Genomic DNA, 18,046 nt, shown 5'->3' on the forward strand with positions numbered 1-18,046 from the left:
CACAGTCTGCCCTTCTCCCTGGGCACATCCAGCATGCTTTTTCCTCCCTGTTTTCGTCCTGTTTTCAGGAGCACCTGCAGCAGGTCTGCTTTTCTTAAGGAGGCTGCTAATAATTTACATGCCGAAGTTTCTCTCTCTTTCTGGCCAGCTGAGCGTTTTGCAGGGAATTAGCTCTTCATTTCGCTATGTGTGTGTTTGCAATTCTTGCTCTGTTCTGCAGGCTGATCCTCCCAGTTAAAGCTCAGATGTATGAGCCCTCCCTAATGAGTTTAACGAGCGGGCTGTAGATAAGCAGCCTCCTTGGCTCAGCTCCCCAGGCTGCCATCAGTCCCTGGAGAACAAAGTTGTTGGGCTGTTGGGAGGAGGTCACAGAATCCCCTGGGGCTGGCAGAGGTATGTTGGGGTCTTTGGAAGCTCTCCTTGGCTTTACTGTCTCTTGGATGAAACCCACCTGAGTAACAGTGTTCCCCCTCCTCAGTGCTGCAGACCTGTTGGCTACTGAGCAGTAAGTAGCCACCTCTGGGAGCAAGCTGGGTTTTGTGGGAAGCTGCTGGTTAAGGCATTGAGTTTCTCACTTTGTTTCACCTCAGCAGCACCATAAAGGGGAGAAAAAACTGTTAAAAATATTCCATCCTCTGAGTCAGAATTAATTCGGACACTGTTTTCCTTTGCTTTGTATGTCGAGGCTGATGATATGCACAGCGTGTTCTTCCTGCCAGGACAAAATCTAATATTTCTGGGTGCCCACAACCTTCCTTAGAATCATAATAGAAAGATGAATACCTTCAGCGCGCCGCATGCAATATTAAAGCACTAATGATGCAATCAGTCTCTCTTAGCCCCAGTAACAAAGGAAAGAATTACGCTGCCCTTCCTGGGCATAATTCTGCTCTGGGGTGTGGGCTCTGCCAGCCCAGCAGAGGGCTGGGTACCCGTGCCGTCCCCTCCTCTGCCCGTCCCTCGGCAGGGGCAGTGCCATCCATGCTGGGCAGAGGGTCACCCCTCGCCGGAGCCCCTCATGAGTGGTCATCTCTGTATTTCTGCCCAAATGGCTGGGCTGCCGGCGGAACCGGAGCAGCCCCCGGGAGCGGAGCAGCAGGTACCGTCTGCAGGGAGCCGGGGGCTGGTGGCCTGGCTAGCCCATCCTGCCATGGATGGCCTGTCTGCAGGGAACTGGGCTGGCAGCTTCAGCTGGTGGAAGGTGCCTTTGGACCTTCCTTTCATCCCTGCATTTGCCGTCACTGCATTGCACGGGCCTCTGAGCGCCCCGGGTCCGGGGGTCTCGCTGCAGATGCTGTGCCAAGGGCTGTTTGAGCCCCGTGGTCCCTCATGAGGGGCCGGGAGAGCTGAGCTGGGGCGGCGCGGAATTAGGCTGTGTTTCCCCTCGTGAGCAGAAGGGCAGCCCAGCAGTTTGTGCTCATTAAGCTTTAATGTCGTGCAGTTGTCAGCATACGGCTCTGGCCGCAGCCTCGCACGCCCTCCCTCCCCTCGGCATCTTTCCTTGTGGCAGTTGTGGGGTGCGATGGAGCCGCTGAAACGTGTGTGTCTCTGCCCCCCGCTGCTCCCCCTCGAGATGCTTCAGGGGCTCCAGGGAGCTGCAAGCGCCTAGTGCTCCATGAGAGTTTGGGTTTATTAATTGGCTTGTTAACGACATGGCTCGCTGCCCCGGCTGTGCAGCCCCCCTCCCCGGTGTCATCAGTGGGCTGGGGTGGGGGTGGGGGGGTCAGGGTGACAGGCGCCCCGGGTTCTGACAAGGGGCTCCTGGGAAATGTTAATTTTGTCTGGTGCAGATGGTACCAAGGAGGCATCCTCCCCCAGGCCTTTGTCTTAATTTTGCCTGATCAGTTATGATTTGGCTGTGCCTGCCCTAAAGGGAGGAGGGTTTTTTCCTTTTGTTTTTGAGCCCAACTGTGAAATACCTCGGGGGGGGAAAGAGGGGAAGTGAGAAAATGTCATTGCAGACAAACTGTTTCTGGATGCGCTCCGGTGCGGGCGAGGTGGCACTGGGCAGGCGCTGGTGTGACACCCTGGAGCCAGGGGGGGCTGGTGGCCTCTGGGGAGTTGGAATTGGGTCCTTGGTATATTTTCAACCTTTTCCGGCATCAAATGCTGTTTGTTGCCTGTATCTGTGGTGGCTGACCGGCCTCGGGTGGCTGCTGGGCATGTGGGGATGGGGAGCAGGGAGGGCTCTGCTTCCATGGCTGTGGGCATCCCTGAGCACTGGTCCCACTGGTGTGGGGCAAGGTGGGCTTCATGCGGGGGCTGCCACATGCCTCTCCTGGGTGACGGGAAACGGAGACGATTTCCCTATGGCCGTGTTGGGGTCCTGGGCTCCGGAATCCCGAGGGAGGTGTGTGAATCACTCCTCGTGGGTTGGCAGAGCTGTCGTGCCCACGAGGCATAGCGCAGACCTGCCAGAGTAATTTCGACCCACTGACAGCAGTGACCTGCAGTTAACGGGGAGCCCTGCCCCACTGCGTGTCTCCCCATTGCCCTCCCTCCTGCCACGGTGCCCCCCACAGCGAGTTCACACGAGGACTGAGGTGGCAGGACAAGATGCAGGAGCTGACGCTTACAGCACGGCAAGAGTAAGTGTTTAAATGAAGAGCCGGCTGCTTTCCTGGGACTCTCCGGGCTGTTTTCGGTGTGATGCCAGCTGTAGATTGATGCTGTCACTACCTGCCACCCCACCTCTGCATGCAGGGTGTCCTTCTGATGCTCTGCAGAGCTCGACCGTGCGAGGAGCCTCCCTGCTTTTATTTTCAGGCGTGTTTAAATCGTGAGTGGCTCAGTAGAGCTGGGCAGAAATCAACTGGTGCGAGTGTAAGAAAGACGTGACCTGGGGGAAGATGAAGCGGGAGGATAACGTCACTGCTGCTGATGCAGAGCTGTGGCACGGAGCGGGCAGGGCAGCAGCAAACGCGCTCCAAGCAACTGTCTGCTCCAGATATTTCATGGTACCTGAATTTATGGCCTTCAAGCCTGCATCATGTTTGGGATTTTTTTTTTTTCTTTTAAATAATCTCCTTAAGAGCTCTAAAATGCGAAGGATTTCCATCTCTTTAAGGAGAGATGGCTGTGGGCAGGAAAGTAGGAGTTGAAATAGCTGGATTTCAATCCAAGCTTTTTCCCTGGAGTTAAGTGGTTTCTCTCTCCAACTCCCTATCCACACCCCCCCTCTCCCCCTCCCCGCTTTCACACATCCGACAGAATCCAAATGTCTCTCAATTTAAAGCTTTTGGGTGCTTGGATGGGAGTCTGGCTCCTGCAAATGCCAAGTGCTGGGCTAAGAGCTGCTTGGAGCCCCCCGGGAGCCACGTGAGCCAGGCACTGTGCGGCGGTGCCGAGTCAAGGGGGTGTTTTCTGTGTGTGCTGGGCATTATTTTACATCACCCTCACTGCGGGGGGGTGCTCGGGATCCCACACCCTCCCTTCGGACTTTGCCCCATGTAGGGTGAGCCCCTGTTGCAGCCCAGACAGGCGCTGGTGGCTGGTTTGGGGGGGCGGGTGAGGGTGGCCAGCCTCGGGGGGCACCATGGCCAGCCCCTGGCACCGGGCTCACCTCCCCACGGGCTCTGCTGTGCCCGGCAATGCCTGAAGGCTGGTGCGGGGATGATAGCCTGTTTTCTTGGGATTTTGTGATTGATGGAAGCTCATACCCAGCTAGAGGTCAGCATTTCCATTTAAATGGGATTTCTGAAGCCTGGCTGTTAAATGACCGTGGGTTTTCTGGTGGTGGTCAGGCTGCAGCCACACGCTTCAGCAGCAGCTCTGTGAAGAGGAACCAGAGAAGAGAAACCCCGTGTGCCACAGCTGCGTGGGGGCTGGGGGGGAGACGCCTCACCAGGCTCTGGGGCAGCTGGGGATCTTTTTGCCATGAGAGATGAGGTGATGGGGTTTTTGTTTATTGAGGTTTAAAGTGAGGTGTTCCCTGAAGTGCACGGGGGGTCAGTTCCTATGGGGAGGCAGCCTGGTGCGGTGAGTGCACCCCTGCCATTTCAGCAGCGGGAGGGAGACCTTCATGTTGCCACCAGTGACCCTCTGCACCGGGTCCCGGTGGCTGGCCGGGCTGGCAGACGGGACGGGGACAGCCCCATGGCATGATGCTCTTGGGTGACACCATGCCCATGGCTTGTCCCCCAACACACATGCTGCCCGTGTGGCGCTGCCCACGGCTCCTGCCATTAGGAGAAATACGATATTTGCAGTGTAAGGTTGTGAAAAGCCTGAGGCCACAAAAAAAAAAAAAAAAAAAAAGGAAATGACTTTTCTTGTGTGGGGGGGGGTGTGTGCGCCTCTGTGCATGCGCTTCTGGGCTGGGGACAGCTGACCGGGCCTCCCGCGTCCCCTGCCCCGGCACAGCACCGTGCACACCGGCAGGAAGCGCCCGCCGCGGTGGCACGCAGGTGCTGCCATCCCCGTCCCCATTTCCCCCCATGGCCGCAGCGCCCCGGCAGCACCGAGCCGCCACCATGTTCCAGAGAAAGCGCAGCGTCTCCTTCGGCGGCTACGGCTGGTGGGTGCCTTCCCTTCCTATCCCCCCCCTTCGCTTTCGCGGTGCCGCACAAGGAGCTTTTCTTCCCTCTGGGGCTTCAGAGGAGGAAGCGCCGTGGTGCTGCGTCGCGGTGCCCCTGTGCCAGAGCCCTTCCTGCTGCCCCACGCCAACGGGAGCACAGGGAAGTTGGGAAGGACCTTCTTCCTGCCGTGCCCATGGGGAAACCTGGCACAGCTTCAGCGGGTGGGTGGGTGGGTGCTGCTGGGCTCTGGCTAAGCCCCTCGTGAGCCCCGTGGGTGCTAAGCAGTGAGGGGACCTCCCGGGGGCTCATGGTGGGCTCCCGTGGGCACGTCACCTGCAGGAACATCCCATGGCTCTCCACTGACTCCTTTCTCTTGCTGCCAAGGACCCTCTGCCTGGGCAGTGATGCTTACAGCCACCTTTGGCACCTTGCAGCACATGTGGTGAGGTCCCACCTGGTCTGTGGCAGGGTCCTGTGGCCATCGGTGCCTTCCCCAAGTCGTCCCTGCACCATCTGGTGCTCCTGCAGAGCACCCCGGCTGCTGCCTGCACCCCGCGTTCAGTGGGACTGTTTGTTCTTGTGTCCCTGCCCTCTGAGACGTGTTGGTCTGTAGGGAAATAGTGTAAGAAAATGGCACTGTTCTCCATCTGCCATTCCTCTAGCTCACCTTTCTCTGGGCGTTTTATGTCCATTCCAAGGCTGCGCTGTGTGCGTGTGATCAGGCCGTGGGAACTGATGGCCATTCCATAATGATGAATTGGCCATTCCATAATGATTTTGGGACAGGGGGTTGCTCTGCCTTCCTCTCCCCGTGCCGCGGTGGCCGGGGCTGGGCAGCTGGGGGCTGCAGGGGCTTTGGGAGGAGTGTTGGTACCGATGGGCTTGGAACTGCTTGAAACCTGCTGGGGGAAATGCTGAGTAACCGAGACGGTTGTGGGATGGTGGAGAACTTGTCAAGAGTTTCAGCAAAGTCTCCTGGGAATAGAAGCACACACCTTACCCAAGGCAAGCCTTTTGTCTCAGCTGGATTTCTTTTCTTTTTCTTTACATAAAAACGGGAAGGAAGCACTCTGATAAACTGCTGTACAAATAAGTTTTGTGAAATGTGGGCTCGTTTTGTGGCAGAGAGAAGTCACAGCTCTTGGGCAGCTTTGCCCCGCAGCTGCCGTTGGGACCGGTGGCTCTGAGTCCCGGGAGCTGCTGCTGCTGTTGGCTTGGGCTGTGATGGAGAGAAGCCGTTATCCCCCTTTGCAGGGGCATCTGAGGCCATCTGCATGTTCCTCGGTCACTTTTCTTCTGCGTTTCAGCAGTTGCAGGGAAAAGATAACCAGGAGCCGGAGAGTCACGCAGGAAAATGTGGTTTGGGGGCTGTGCCGCTGGCATGGTCCGGGCTGGGGGGAAGCGGGGTGCAGGCTTTCTTTTAAATATCAGCATCGGTGTCTGCACCATGTGAAGGGCAGGCAGGGGGTAGCTCCCAAGTGGGGTTGGTGCCCAAGGCCCTGGGGGAGCCCCCCTGGCAGTCGAGTGTCACTCGCAGAGTGCCCTGCACAGCCAGGACAACGCTTCCCCGGGTGTTTACGGGAAAGGAAGGGACCTGCCACAGCCCCGTACCTGCATCTGCATCTTCCCACGGCCGCCCGGGCCCGCGGCCGACCCACCCTTCCTGTGGGACCGCGTGGGGTGGCCGGGCACACCCAGCCGCTGCAATCGGTACCCGCCGCCGCTATTTCCAGCCCTCCGTTGGGGCGAAGTCAGGTTTTTGTTCTAACGGCCGCGTCTGCTGCCAGCGAGGGCCCGGCAGGAGCCTGCTGGCCCCGGGTGGCACGGGCAGTGCCATCACCCGTGAACGTGGGGATGCTCGTCGTGGGCGATGCACATCACGGGTGTGTGGCCCCGGGAGCTGCCACCCCAGCCCTGCCTGCGCCCCCTGCCCAGCTCACCATGAACCCGGTGACCAGTGCGGGGACCCGTCTGTCCCCTCTTCTCCCTCCGGCTGCTCCTTCCCGTGGGTGGCAGACATCCCCAGTGCGGTGCTGCCGGGGCTCGGGGAGCCCCAGGGCTGTATCGGGGCACATAGGGAGGGAGCTGCAGTGGGGCGTGGGGTGTTTCACTTCACCCCCTCACAGGGCAGGGCCTGACGAAGCGGCTTCTGAACTTAGTCATAGTGCAGCTGCGGTTTCCCGAGCAGAGGGGTTGCTTTCTTGTGTGGTTGGGGTTCTTTGTTGTTGTTGAATTTAATTTTTTTTTTTTTTAACTCTCTCTAAGAGGCAAAATAGCAGCAACTGATTTTTCTTCCTGCAGTTCCGGGAGAAGCCGGTCGGTGCAGCTCCCCGCTCCGGCGCGGGTCCTGCAGGAGCTGCCCCGGCCACCCGCTGTCCCCACGGCTCATTTGTGTCTGTCACCAAGTTTGGCAACACCTATTTACACCAGCATGTTTTGAATGTTCAGCTCGTTTAATGATCAACAAAGTCTGTGGACAGGCTTGTTAAGTATTAAATGACACTATTGGGTGCCCTGGGTCTATTTTCAGGAGCTGTAGCATGCCGGCTCTCCGGGAGCTGGTGTTTGGGGAGATGCCTGGCATGAAGCTCCCGTGGCCTTGGGGTTTTGCAAGTGAAGTATCGGTCCGGGAGAGTGACCCGGGAAGGGTGATGGTGTGGGCAGGAGGTGCCAGGGTTGAGCTGGGGTGGCTTTGCCCTGGTCTGTGGGGAGCGGGGACACCCCACGCGGGGCTCCTGCTGCATCTGCCCCGGTGCACGGCGTGGGGAGGATCCGTCCCCGCTGCGTCACCCCCGGGTGCAGCCTCCTCGCGATGGAGAAGTGGCGCCTGGGAGCGGGGGCAGGTAAAGCTGCAAGTAGAGGGGAAACTGCATTTCTGCAGCCCTGAGTGTCCTCTGTGATTGCAGTCGTGGTGCAAAACACGTGGGGTTTGGTTCTGATGTTTGTTGGGGTTTTGGGGGCTTTTTTTAGAGATGTGGAATTAATTCCATGTGGCAGATAACAGAGCATTCGCAATGACTGCCAAAAGACATTGTTTTGCATTTTGAGACATACTATGATTTGCATTAATTAATATTAATATGGCTTTCAGCACAATGATTCTGTTCAGGTAGGTGCTAATTAACGATGCCAAATAAATAAGTGAAGTGACGGGGGCTCCCAGCCCCACACGAGCTGGCCAGGGCTGGGAGTGATGGGGCTGCTCCGTGTTCCCTCCGTCCAGGGCTCTCGCCGGGGGTGCAGGTGCTCGCGGGCAAGTGGGGGGTAAGAAAAGGGTCAGTCGGTGGCTGGTGGCCAGGTGAGGATTGGCAGCCCTGCGGGGATGAGCCTGAGCCCACGCAGCGAGGCAGCCACCGGCCAGGTGGGAAAATCCTGCACCTCGCTGGGTCCCGACTCCTTCCCTGAGGGACTGGGCTTCTGAGTCGAGTTTGGGGGGTTTGGTGTCATCCTCCCAGCGCGTCAGGCCTTTCACAGGTCTGTCGTCTTTAAATACGTGTTTTGTGGGAGGTGGAGAGAGCGTGGCCGTGGGTGATGCCCTCCTCTGCTGCCCGGTTCACCTCTGGCATTTCAGGTGAGGAGGCAGCAGTTCTCCACCAGTCACCACCGGGAAATAACTGGTGGGATTTGGTTTCACTTGCCACCAGGCTTCACTTTGGGTTAGATTTTGGTTGATTTCATTTTCTGGTCAAGTCTTTCTGATGATCGTCCTGTCAGTGAGACCAATGGCACCTCCGAAGGAGATGCTGGGGCTGGGTTTGCCAGCAGCCCCCGGTACCCGAGTTGGGAGGAGGGACACCTGCAGTAACACGCTCCTCTGCTTTCTCCCCAGGATCGACAAGACGATGCTCGCCAGCCTGAAGATCAAGTGAGTACTTGTGCTCTTTTCTCGCGTAAAGTGATTTCCCTGTGAGGGACGCGGCACTGAGGGATGGCTTTGTGTGTGGGGGACACTTTCCTGTTATCTGGGCTGTCTTCACAGTTCCAGCTCTGTGTGGTGACAGACCAGTGGCATCCACCCATTCCTGGAGGTAGTTTTGTGCACGTCCCACAGCTTGTTTTCCTGGGAAATCCAACTTGATTCATGACCTGGGTGATTACAATAAACGCATCGACATGGTCACTGTCTGATCAGTGGGTTAAGGCACAGAAGGAACATTTCTCGGGGCACCAGCTCTGCCTCGGGAGGGACGGGAAATCGGCAGGAGGGGCGGCCACCGAGCTTCTGGCTCTAAATTCAGTGGAGCCTGGTGGGGTTTTTTGCTTTGTTTTTTGAATCTTACAGTCTGGAAAGGGGATGGGTGTCGATGGGATAGTGGGTGCCTGTGATTGGTACCCAGCTCCTGCTCCCATGCTGCTGGGGGAGCTCTGGGTGTTGCTCTGAACGGGAAGAAGATGCTCTTGGGGCCCAGGAGGGTCCATGAGCTGGTGATGTTCCTTGGTGGGTCCATCTCAGGTTTGCCATGGACTTGCTGAAAGCTGGCTGTGTGGCTCCTGGCAAAGCAGCTGCTGGGCCGGATCTCACTCTGGGATGGAGCGAGGTGTCCAGGGTCACCACTGCTGGAAAAGGGCTGGGAATGGTGGTACCAATGCTCGCTGTTATCCCGGTGCTCATGGCTGTCTGGGATCCCTTCCCTCCTGCCATGGCATGTCCTCCCCTCTCCTGGTTTCTGGATAAGCTCCTGGAGCCGGGGGTTTTCCGTTACACGGCTCTGGTGCTATCAGCGTAACCGTGTGCTAATATAGAAATATTCTGGCCAAGCCTCCCGTGAGCTGAGGGTAATGTGTACGGGTAACGGCTCATGCAGTTTCCTTCTATAATCATTACTTGTGCAAATTATTCATTAATGGAAAGGTATACAGAAAGCCTTGGGGGAACCTGCTCCCTGAATGAGCCTGCAAATGCCCATTGTAAATAGCACAACAGAAGTGCTGCTGCCACGCTCGTGGCTCAGGTTTTTGCTGAACTAATGAGAAGTTTAAATCAATGTTTACCACTTCTGGGAGCAGAGGGAAATCTCAGTGGACTTTCCTTTTCCTGTGGAGCTGAGAAGGATTTAACAGCTCCTTGTATGCTGTGATATGCCGTGCCCTGATTTTTTTCCAGGGTCCGTGCAGCAATTCTGTTACAGAAATGCCATTTAGCCTCCCTTCCCCACTGTGGTGGGCAATTACTGCCACGCTGGGAGCGCAGTGGGGTGCCGTGGGGTGAGGGTCTGAGGCCACATTTCTCTCTCCCTCCCTCCTGCCCCAGCCAGAGGAGGGGGTTTTCTCCCCTCTGTTTGCAGCTAATGCTTTCCACAGCCTCATGATGCCTCTGGTTTGTGGACAGATTGCTTCATTAAATGGATCTGTAATTGGGGCCCAGCCAGATCCACATTAGATATTTCTAAAAGCTTTTAAAATTAAAAAAAAAAAATAAAATAAAATTTTGGTTTTCTAAGGCCTTCTTATTACTGCTGCAGCCTTCTGGCTAAGACACCAGGCGCAGGCAATTTTCTTTAACTTCTTAACAAAAAGACAAGCTGCTTTCTGCAAGCCAAGGAGCACTTTGGGAAGCCTCGTGCTCGCTGCAAACATCAATATTGACTTGCAGAAGTCTGACAGGGGAGGAAGAGTGCCTGGGGGTGGCTGCAGCCCCCAGCCTTGGCTGCAGAGAGGGTCCCAGGGTGGCCGGGAGCTGGGCTGGGGAGCACCGAGCCCCTCCATCCCTGGAGGGAACCAGTGGGCTTGTGTCCCAGTGGGCTGTCGGGGACGAAGGCTGTGTCCTGCGCAGAGCCAGTATTTGGTGAGATGGAGCGTGGCAGCGGGAGGGCCTGAGCCAGACGGGGGGCTAGGGGGCTGCGGGATGCTCCCCTGCCTGTCATTCCTCATAATAAACTCGCACACGCAGGTGGCACCAGCGCATCAAAGCGCTTTTCCCTTTGTCTTTTTTCTCTCCTTTTCCTTTTTTAATTTGGGTTTCATTAGTTCCTATGGTAACCATGAATATGTCTGAGGGACTCGGGACTGGAGAGAGTGAGTAGACACTGCGGAGTGGGTGTTGAGGAGGGGGTGATGGATGGGCAGCCCTGGCACCGTGGGGGCTCAGCTGTCCCCCTCTGGTGACGGGCACTGTGGGGAGGTACTGGGGCTGCACGGGGGCAGGGAAGGTGCTGCAGAGGACGCAGCATCCCCGGGCACCTGCTGCTGAACGGCCACGTTTGCTGCTCGGCCTCCGAAATGCCCAGGAAGCTCTGGTGAGTTTGGGGCTGTCTCTGGGGGCTCTGCCCGTGCCCTCCTGGGGCAGGAGAACGGGAAAGCGTTGGCTCCCCTCTGGAGAGCTCAGGCATGGTCCCACCTTCATGGCTGGGGGCTGCGCTTGGGAACCCTTGCAGAGCACCCAAAGGCAGTGTATGGGGATGGAGAGTCTGGGAGGGGGCTTGGAAATACTCTGCTGGCTGGTTTTGGGGGGGTGCATGTCCCCAGGGGTGGCAGCAGGGGCTCGGGTGCTGGGAGATGAGCCAGGGCTGCCAACAGCCAGTGGGACCAGGGCAAGCCCCAGGGTGCTGCGAGATGGAGACCAGTAAATGGGATTTGGCTTGTTCAGACCCAGGATTTTGGCATGGACCAATTCCATCACGATCTCTGTTCTTCTGTTTATTTTCTGTATTCCTTACCTGCTTCATGGGAAAGCGCTGGGGGAAGCTGCAGCCCCAGGTTGGCAAAAGAAGCAGCCCTCCAACCCCCGGCTTGGTGCTGGTGTTTTCTTGTGTCATGTGAAGTCTCTGCAGAAAGCTCAGCAGCATCTCTGGTGTTGTGGGGCGCACAGGTGGTGCCATTAGTGCTCCTTGGGGCATGGCTTCATGCAGAGCTTGTGAAACGCGGTGGAGTTTGGGGTCAGGTTGTACAGCCAGAGAAGGGAAGAACTGAGCTAAACCCACTTCCCGAGCAGGGAGGTCACTCTGGAGGAAACATCAGCCTATCAAAGGATCTTTGCATATCAAAGATCAGCTGATAAGCTTGCCTGGTGAGTTTGTATGCTTCTCACAGCAGCCCTGCAGTAACCCCGGGCAGCACAGCAAGTGCAGGGGTCCCCAGGGGCCAGGCAGGGACCCCTGAGCATCCTCTCAGGGGACCTTCCTCCTCCGTCCAGCTGGACTCCTCGGGAATGGGCTGGTCGGGTGATGTCCCACACAGGAGGTTGCCCAGCCCTTTGCCAGCTGGTGGCTCCTCAGCCCTTTGTGCTCTGGTGTCACCAGGAGGATGTGCTGAGAAACCACTGAGTATCTAAAATAAATAAATAAAAAATCAATAAGAATCAAGTCCCTCCTTCAGGCAGAGTCACCTCTTGGTTTATCCTTATCAAGCACAAAAATAGCAATGAAATAATCTGCCTCTGTGGAACAGAGAAGCCTTGTACACCAATTACTGAGAGTTAGTGCGTGTTCAGCTAAAATTCACATGAAAGCATGTGATGCTCATCTGACAATGGGAAAAGTGGTGGGAGATAAAGATGGGAAGAGAAGAGATGAAATATTTTCTTGACCTTCATAAAATGAGCTGTGTCCAGGCTTGAGGCTCTTTAATATTTGATGGGCCAGAGCGGAGTTAATGGGAAGAAGCGGGAATGAGATTGAGTTTGTTGGCAGTAGCTGCGCAGACTGTAGCAGTAATCTCGGAGGCTTGAGCTTAGGTCTTGTGAGGATAAGGTCTGGAGAGCAGACTGTGTCTAAGAAAATTCCTTTGACTTTATCACCACCTTTTAAAATGGGTAATTGCGCACAAATGTGTCTTTTGCAATTATCCTCCAGCTGTAGTGGTATACGCCTTACGCTGCAAAGAAAATGCTAAAAAAACCTGTCTGCAGTGAACAGGGGAGGCGGGCAGGCTTCCTGTGGTGTTTGGTTTGTATCTGCTCATCTCTGGGGCTGCCGGGGGAACCCTCCCGCAGTGACCCCCCCTTCCCAGAGCGACCCCCTCCCAGCCGTGTGCTGGGGCAGCCATTCTCTGGGTTCTGGTGCCAAAATGCAGAGAAGAACAAACAGGGCATATGGGGCCGGTGTGCGAAGGACGCCCTGGGACTCTGAGCAAACTTTAAAATCAGTTAAAGTCAGTGCTGGGGCTGGGGTGGGACAGCGAGGTACAGGCTGGTCCTGGCTCCCAGCTGAGCACTGGGCAGAGTCTCTAAATGGGTCTGTGCGCAGAGGAGAGTTAATTGGGCACCCAGCTGAGGTGAAGTTGTTTAATATGCATCATCCTGCCAGCTCTGACCCTCTTCTCGCCCCGCAGCGATGCATCTCCCTTTCTGACGTTGCTGTTGTCAGTTATATTAATTTTTATTGACGTGCGTGTGGCTCATCTAATCACCGCAAACTCTTCTGAGCTTTTCCTGCACCATCTTTCTCCGTCCCCTGGCTCTAACCTCACCCTGATTTTTGGTGAAGATATTTTCTGGGAAACTGAAACTGTTCGTGATGGGCCATGAACCAGCCATCCCCTCGCGGGTGTCGGGTGGGTTCCCGCAGTGTTTCCCCTGTGTTCATGTGGCAGAGTGCCCCCTGAGAAGGTACAATCCCTCCCAAATGATGGCGTGAACCCAGTTTACCTTGTTTAACGTTTCTGCAGCCAAGCTGCTGCTCTGCCTCCTCTGCTGGGACATTCCTGTTGCACTGCGGGCGTGCGGGGCCGTGGCGGCTTGGAGCCACGTCTCCAGACATGGCATCCCAGGCAGAACGAGTCCTTGTGTTGGTGGCAGGTCCCTGCGGTGGCTTGGCCACTGCCTGGAGTGTCAAAGTCCCCCGTGAGAGCTGGAGAGGCTGTGGGCGAGTGGCCAGGAACAGTGACAGGTCCCTGGTGCTGCTGTGGGCTCTGGCTCCCGCCGTCCCCGCTCGCCGTCTGCTGCCTGAGAGCCACCTCCTGCGTGTTCGGGCCAGCCCAGGCTGGGGCTCGGGGATTTGAAGGCTGCTCAGATGGATGTCAGCGATGCCCTAATGCAGACCAGAGGTGGCAGCTCTGCCTGGCAGGGGAAAGGCAAAGCACCTGCCCCCCAGACCCCCAGCTGGAGCTGCCCTGGGCTTTGGCTGTGCTGGATCCAGATTCGACTCCTTCACTGATTCAGTGACGGTTGGGTTTTGGGGGGTTTTTGTGTTTTTTGTGTGGTGGGGGTTTTTTTTGTGTTTTTTTTTTTTTTTTTTTCTTTTTTCTTTTTCTCTGAGTGGGTGAGTTGGAGCTGCTTTTTGTCTTAAAAAAACCTCAAACCCTGGCCCCGCTCTGCCCAGGTTCAGGCTGGTACCCAGGGCCAGGCAGTATGATCTGACCCCCCCCTCTGCTGGGAGGAGGAGATGGGCATGTGTGGAAGCGTTTCCAAGCCCTTTATTGGCAGCGTGGAGGCAATGAGGCAGGAGAAGCATCTTCCCATCCGTGCCGGCAGTCGGCAGGCGAGCACTTGGCTTTGCCCGCTGCTCGTTCCCCTCTTTCAGAGTAAAACCCTTCCCCTTCGTCCTATGGCTCCCCTCCCTGATCAAAAGTGTCTCCCCAGCTTTCCTGGAGCCCCTTTAGGGACTGGAAGGGGCTCTAAGGTCTCCCCAGAGCCTTCTCTTCTCCAGGCTGAACCCCCCCAACTCTCTCAGCCTGTCCTCCCAGCAGAGGGGCTCCAGCCCTCCCAGCATCTCCGTGGCCTCCTCTGGCCCCGCTCCAACAGGTCCATGTCCTTCTGATGTTGGTGGCCCCAGAGCTGGCGGCAGCACGGGGAGGGGGGTGGGAAGGTGGGGTGTCTCTCCAGAGCAGAGGGGCAGAATCCCTTCCCTTGCCCCCAGGCTGGAGATCTTCAGCCTGAGGAAGCAAAGGTGGGAGTCAGTAATTTAAAATGAGAAATACAAACCTGACGAAACGGGGGTGAAAGTAGGGCAGCACGTTTGGGAGCTGAAGTGACTCCTCAGCCAGCCCTCGCTGGCGTATTTGCTTTTCATGCAAATTAAGTAGTCTGTCAGCTGCATTTTTGTTACCAGTTTAGGGTCCAGTGGCCCATGGATGAGCGGGTCAGCACTGTGCCATTGCCCAGCCGGGGCTGCCGGGGGTCCCGGTGCCAGGCAGCAGCGCCCGGGGGGAACAGGAAGGTGGGTGGCCACAGGGCTGCTCACCGAGCCCTGGCTGGAGGTTGGCTATGGGGCTGGCGTTTCGGTCACCGCAGAGGTGGGCTGATGGGGTCCTGCCACCTCAGGATGGGCCTGTCCCTGCCCCGGCCACTTCTGTGGAATCTGGGCTTTGCCCTCGTGGCAGCGCTGGCTGCCGGGCTGAGACAGGGATGGTCCCATCCCGCTGTGCTCTGCCCTGTCTGGGGGCACAGAGACACCCCGAAATGCTGAGCCCCCGCTGCCGGAGCTCGTTGGGACCGTGAGTGGGTGCTGCTGATGGGCAGCGCTGCCCTTCTGCCCATGGGCTTGGGGCGGCTGCGGTGGGTGATGCTGGGGGTTACACCTGATGTCCATAGTCAGGACCAAAATGGATTTGGGGGTATGTTTTGTTTTAGTGGTGTTTTTTTGGTATCTCTCTTTTATGACTGACGATAAGCCCAGGCAGGGTGTGTGCCAGGGCAGGTCGTGTCTGCCCCTGTCCCTTGCCCTCTGTGGGGCTCAGGAGGGAAGGGAAAGGGCTGCTCCCCATGGAGGAGCACTGGGGTTTGGGTATTGCAGAAGTTCTGGGCTGATTTGCCAGGTCAGGGTCAGCGGCTTTTGGAGGTCAAACAGCACAGCATCCCACCGACACCATCTTCAAGTGCAGAACCACCCCCAAAAATCGCATCTATTTTCTAGAGGGGAAAAACAGCCTGGGAGATGGGAGCCTTAATGGTATCCTATTTTCTTTATGGACAGAAATTACTTTCAACGGGCACAAGAGCTGCTCTTTTTGCTGAGGCACAGTAAAATTTTAAGAAGAAAAATTGAGAAGGGTCTGAGGAGCTTTGGCGAGGTCTAGTCGAACAGAAGCACGGCTTGGTGGAGGACAGTGCACCCTCCCTTGTTCCCATTGCCCCAGCAGCGAGGATGGGGCAGGGCCTCAGGAGCTGCCTTGGGGCTGGGGGCACCGACCCCCCATGTACAAGGAGAGGAGTGTTTGGAGCCCCAAGGCTGCTGCTGCTACTTGGTACCCTCTGTGCCGGCCGGGATGGGCAGCAGTGCCACACCAGCCCCGGGCACACAGACACCAGGGGAGCAGGCTGAGACACGGGGGTCGGTCTTTGCTCATCAGCTCCTGGCAGAGTCAGGGCACCGAGGGTCCTCCATGAGCTGCGTCGCAGCATCCCATGGCCGCTCACTGTGCCCTGTGTTGCAAAACACCCTCCCGCGGCTGGAATTGCTGCGGTCAGCAGGCGACGAAGGAGGACTCGCCGGAGTCAGTGGCCAGAGGACGGGTGGCCGCGGAGCAGCAGGGAGTGCTTGCCCCGGGAGGTGAGCGGCGGCAGGGGCAGAGTCAGCCCTGCCTCGGCCAGCCCCAGGCTTGGCTGGGGATTTACAAAATCCAGCCAGTCCCAACGTCTGCCCCCTATCTCTGGCGAGCAGGAGGGAGCACTTCCCTCTTCGTGGAAGGGCTGTTATCGCCCCAGCCGACCCCGGAGACACCCAGCCCCATGCAGCATCCCTGCAGCACGTTTCAAAGCCTGCCTGGGCTGGAGAGAGCTTTCCCAGGAGGAGAAAGGTGCTCTCAGCTTTGAGGACTTGGGGTGTTTCAGCCATTTCATCTGGTAAGACTTATCTATATACAATTTCAGGGGGGTTTTGGCACTGATGCTCCTGCCCTGGAAGACTTCACTTGGTGTTCAGCTGGGCACTTTCCTCCCAGTGGCTTGCTGGAGGTATTTGGGTTTATTTGGGGGTTTATTACTGCAGAAAGCCCAGGGACAGATGCAGGCAGCGAGCTGGGATCCAGCAATGCAAACGCCGCTTCCCAGCGACGTTGGAGGCGGCGCAGCGGCGTGTTCTGCTCATGTGCTACCCAGTCCCATATGTTAAAATGTTGTTGTTGCTGTCAAAACAGCCTTCACATATTTAAAGCTAGATTATCCACAATTACATCTGCCCAGAGGACTTAGCAACCCCACGTGGGTCTATTTTTAGCTGTGTTTCAGAACTAATAAACTGTGCTGGTTTATATATCTTCCCTCCTGCCATATTTATAGCCCGTCAAAATAGGAGCTGTTTGCAGACAATCAAAAGGCGGCTGCTCAGAAGAATAACAGCCTTCTAAGAGCAAATATTGTCATGACGTGGGGAGGGGTCCTTAATGGCTGGAGCGATAGAGGCACCACCTGCCTGTGGGTGCGCGCGCCCGAGTATCCGGGTGTGCAGAGGACGGGGTTGTCTGAGGGAGCCGCGGGGCTCACCTGGGGCAGGGTCCCCGGCCACTGGAGAGTGCTGGAGGTTTGGGGGGGCTTTACCCTGCTCAGGGTGCCCATTGCCCCCCATGTGCCGCTGGGGTGGGTGCAATCTGGGGAGCGTGAGTGGCCCTGGCTCCACAGAGCCCAGAGCAGGGGGGCACCGGTGCTGCGCCAACGCCTGTGACTTGTTCCTGATGATAATTTTGTTAATTACTGTACCGGTCCCACTGGCTGTTGCTTTTCCTTGTAGTTGGCAGGGTCCTGGCTTCCCAATGGTGACCAGCACCGGTGAGCCCCGTGGTGCGGTGGGGACAGGTGGCTGCTGGCTCTGTGCCTGGTGGCCCCTCGCCATGGGGTGGTTTGGGGCTGGACGGTGCCAGCAGGGCCGGTGGTCCCTGTCCCTAACGTGTCTGGAAATGTCCCCCTTCATCTCTGGTGTTTTATTTCCAGTGGGGCTCGGGATGCTGTTACCAGCTTCCGCGCTTGGTTAGCAAACAGCAGCATCAGCCCTGGCCCCGTGTGATATCTGAGAACCTCACGTCTTCCAAAGCCTGTTGTAAAAGCCTGGCTGCTCTCCAAGTCCCCCCCAGAAGAGACGTGGGGGGGCTTGACAGGTACTTGAATAGGTCAGAGCTGCTTTGTGAAGTCTCTGTGAAGACTCAAAGGTCACTCCGTTCAGACACTGTCCTGTCTCGCTCCTCTCAAATGTTAGCCAGGGACTGCGACAGCTTCCTCCTACAAGCAATTTGGTGTTAATCCTCTCCAATTTGGAAGGCAGAGCTCGATGTTCTCTTCCCTGGTGACATCGCTGGGTGACATGAGGGTGATAACCTGCCATCCTGGGGTTATGGAAACCCAGCAGGGCAGGGTTTCTATCGGGTCTTCGTTGGTGCTCCAAAAACCCAGTGTGACTCTGTTGGCTGAGCGATTCACCCTTCACTTGCACATTTTGCTGGAGGGCGGGGAGGTGGCTGACAGGCAGGAGAATGGAACCTGCGGGTAAGAAATACAGGATCAGACCAGGGGTCTTGTGTGTGTGTTGTACCCTCCGCTTCCCAAAGCCCCCGCACGCCTCATCCAGGTCTCTTGTTCCCAGCCGTTGATGAGGCTGCCTAGTGCGAGGTGATTTAATGAGGAAGATGACTGTTTCCCAGTTAACAACTGCATCATTTTCTGT

General features: G+C 56.9%; 1 protein-coding gene across 1 annotated transcript in view; it reads left to right on the top strand.

Moving 5' to 3' along the window:
* RAP1GAP2 (RAP1 GTPase activating protein 2) overlaps positions 1-18,046 on the top strand; it is a 72,508-nt gene that overhangs the window by 11,339 nt on the left and 43,123 nt on the right. The window contains exon 3 of the mRNA XM_074160899.1: positions 8,347-8,382. Coding sequence (XP_074017000.1) covers positions 8,347-8,382 — 36 coding nt within the window. The remainder of the gene's footprint in view (positions 1-8,346; positions 8,383-18,046) is intronic.

The sequence above is a fragment of the Numenius arquata genome, chromosome 18, assembly GCF_964106895.1.
Source record: "Numenius arquata chromosome 18, bNumArq3.hap1.1, whole genome shotgun sequence".
Taxonomy (NCBI): Eukaryota; Metazoa; Chordata; class Aves; order Charadriiformes; family Scolopacidae; genus Numenius; species Numenius arquata.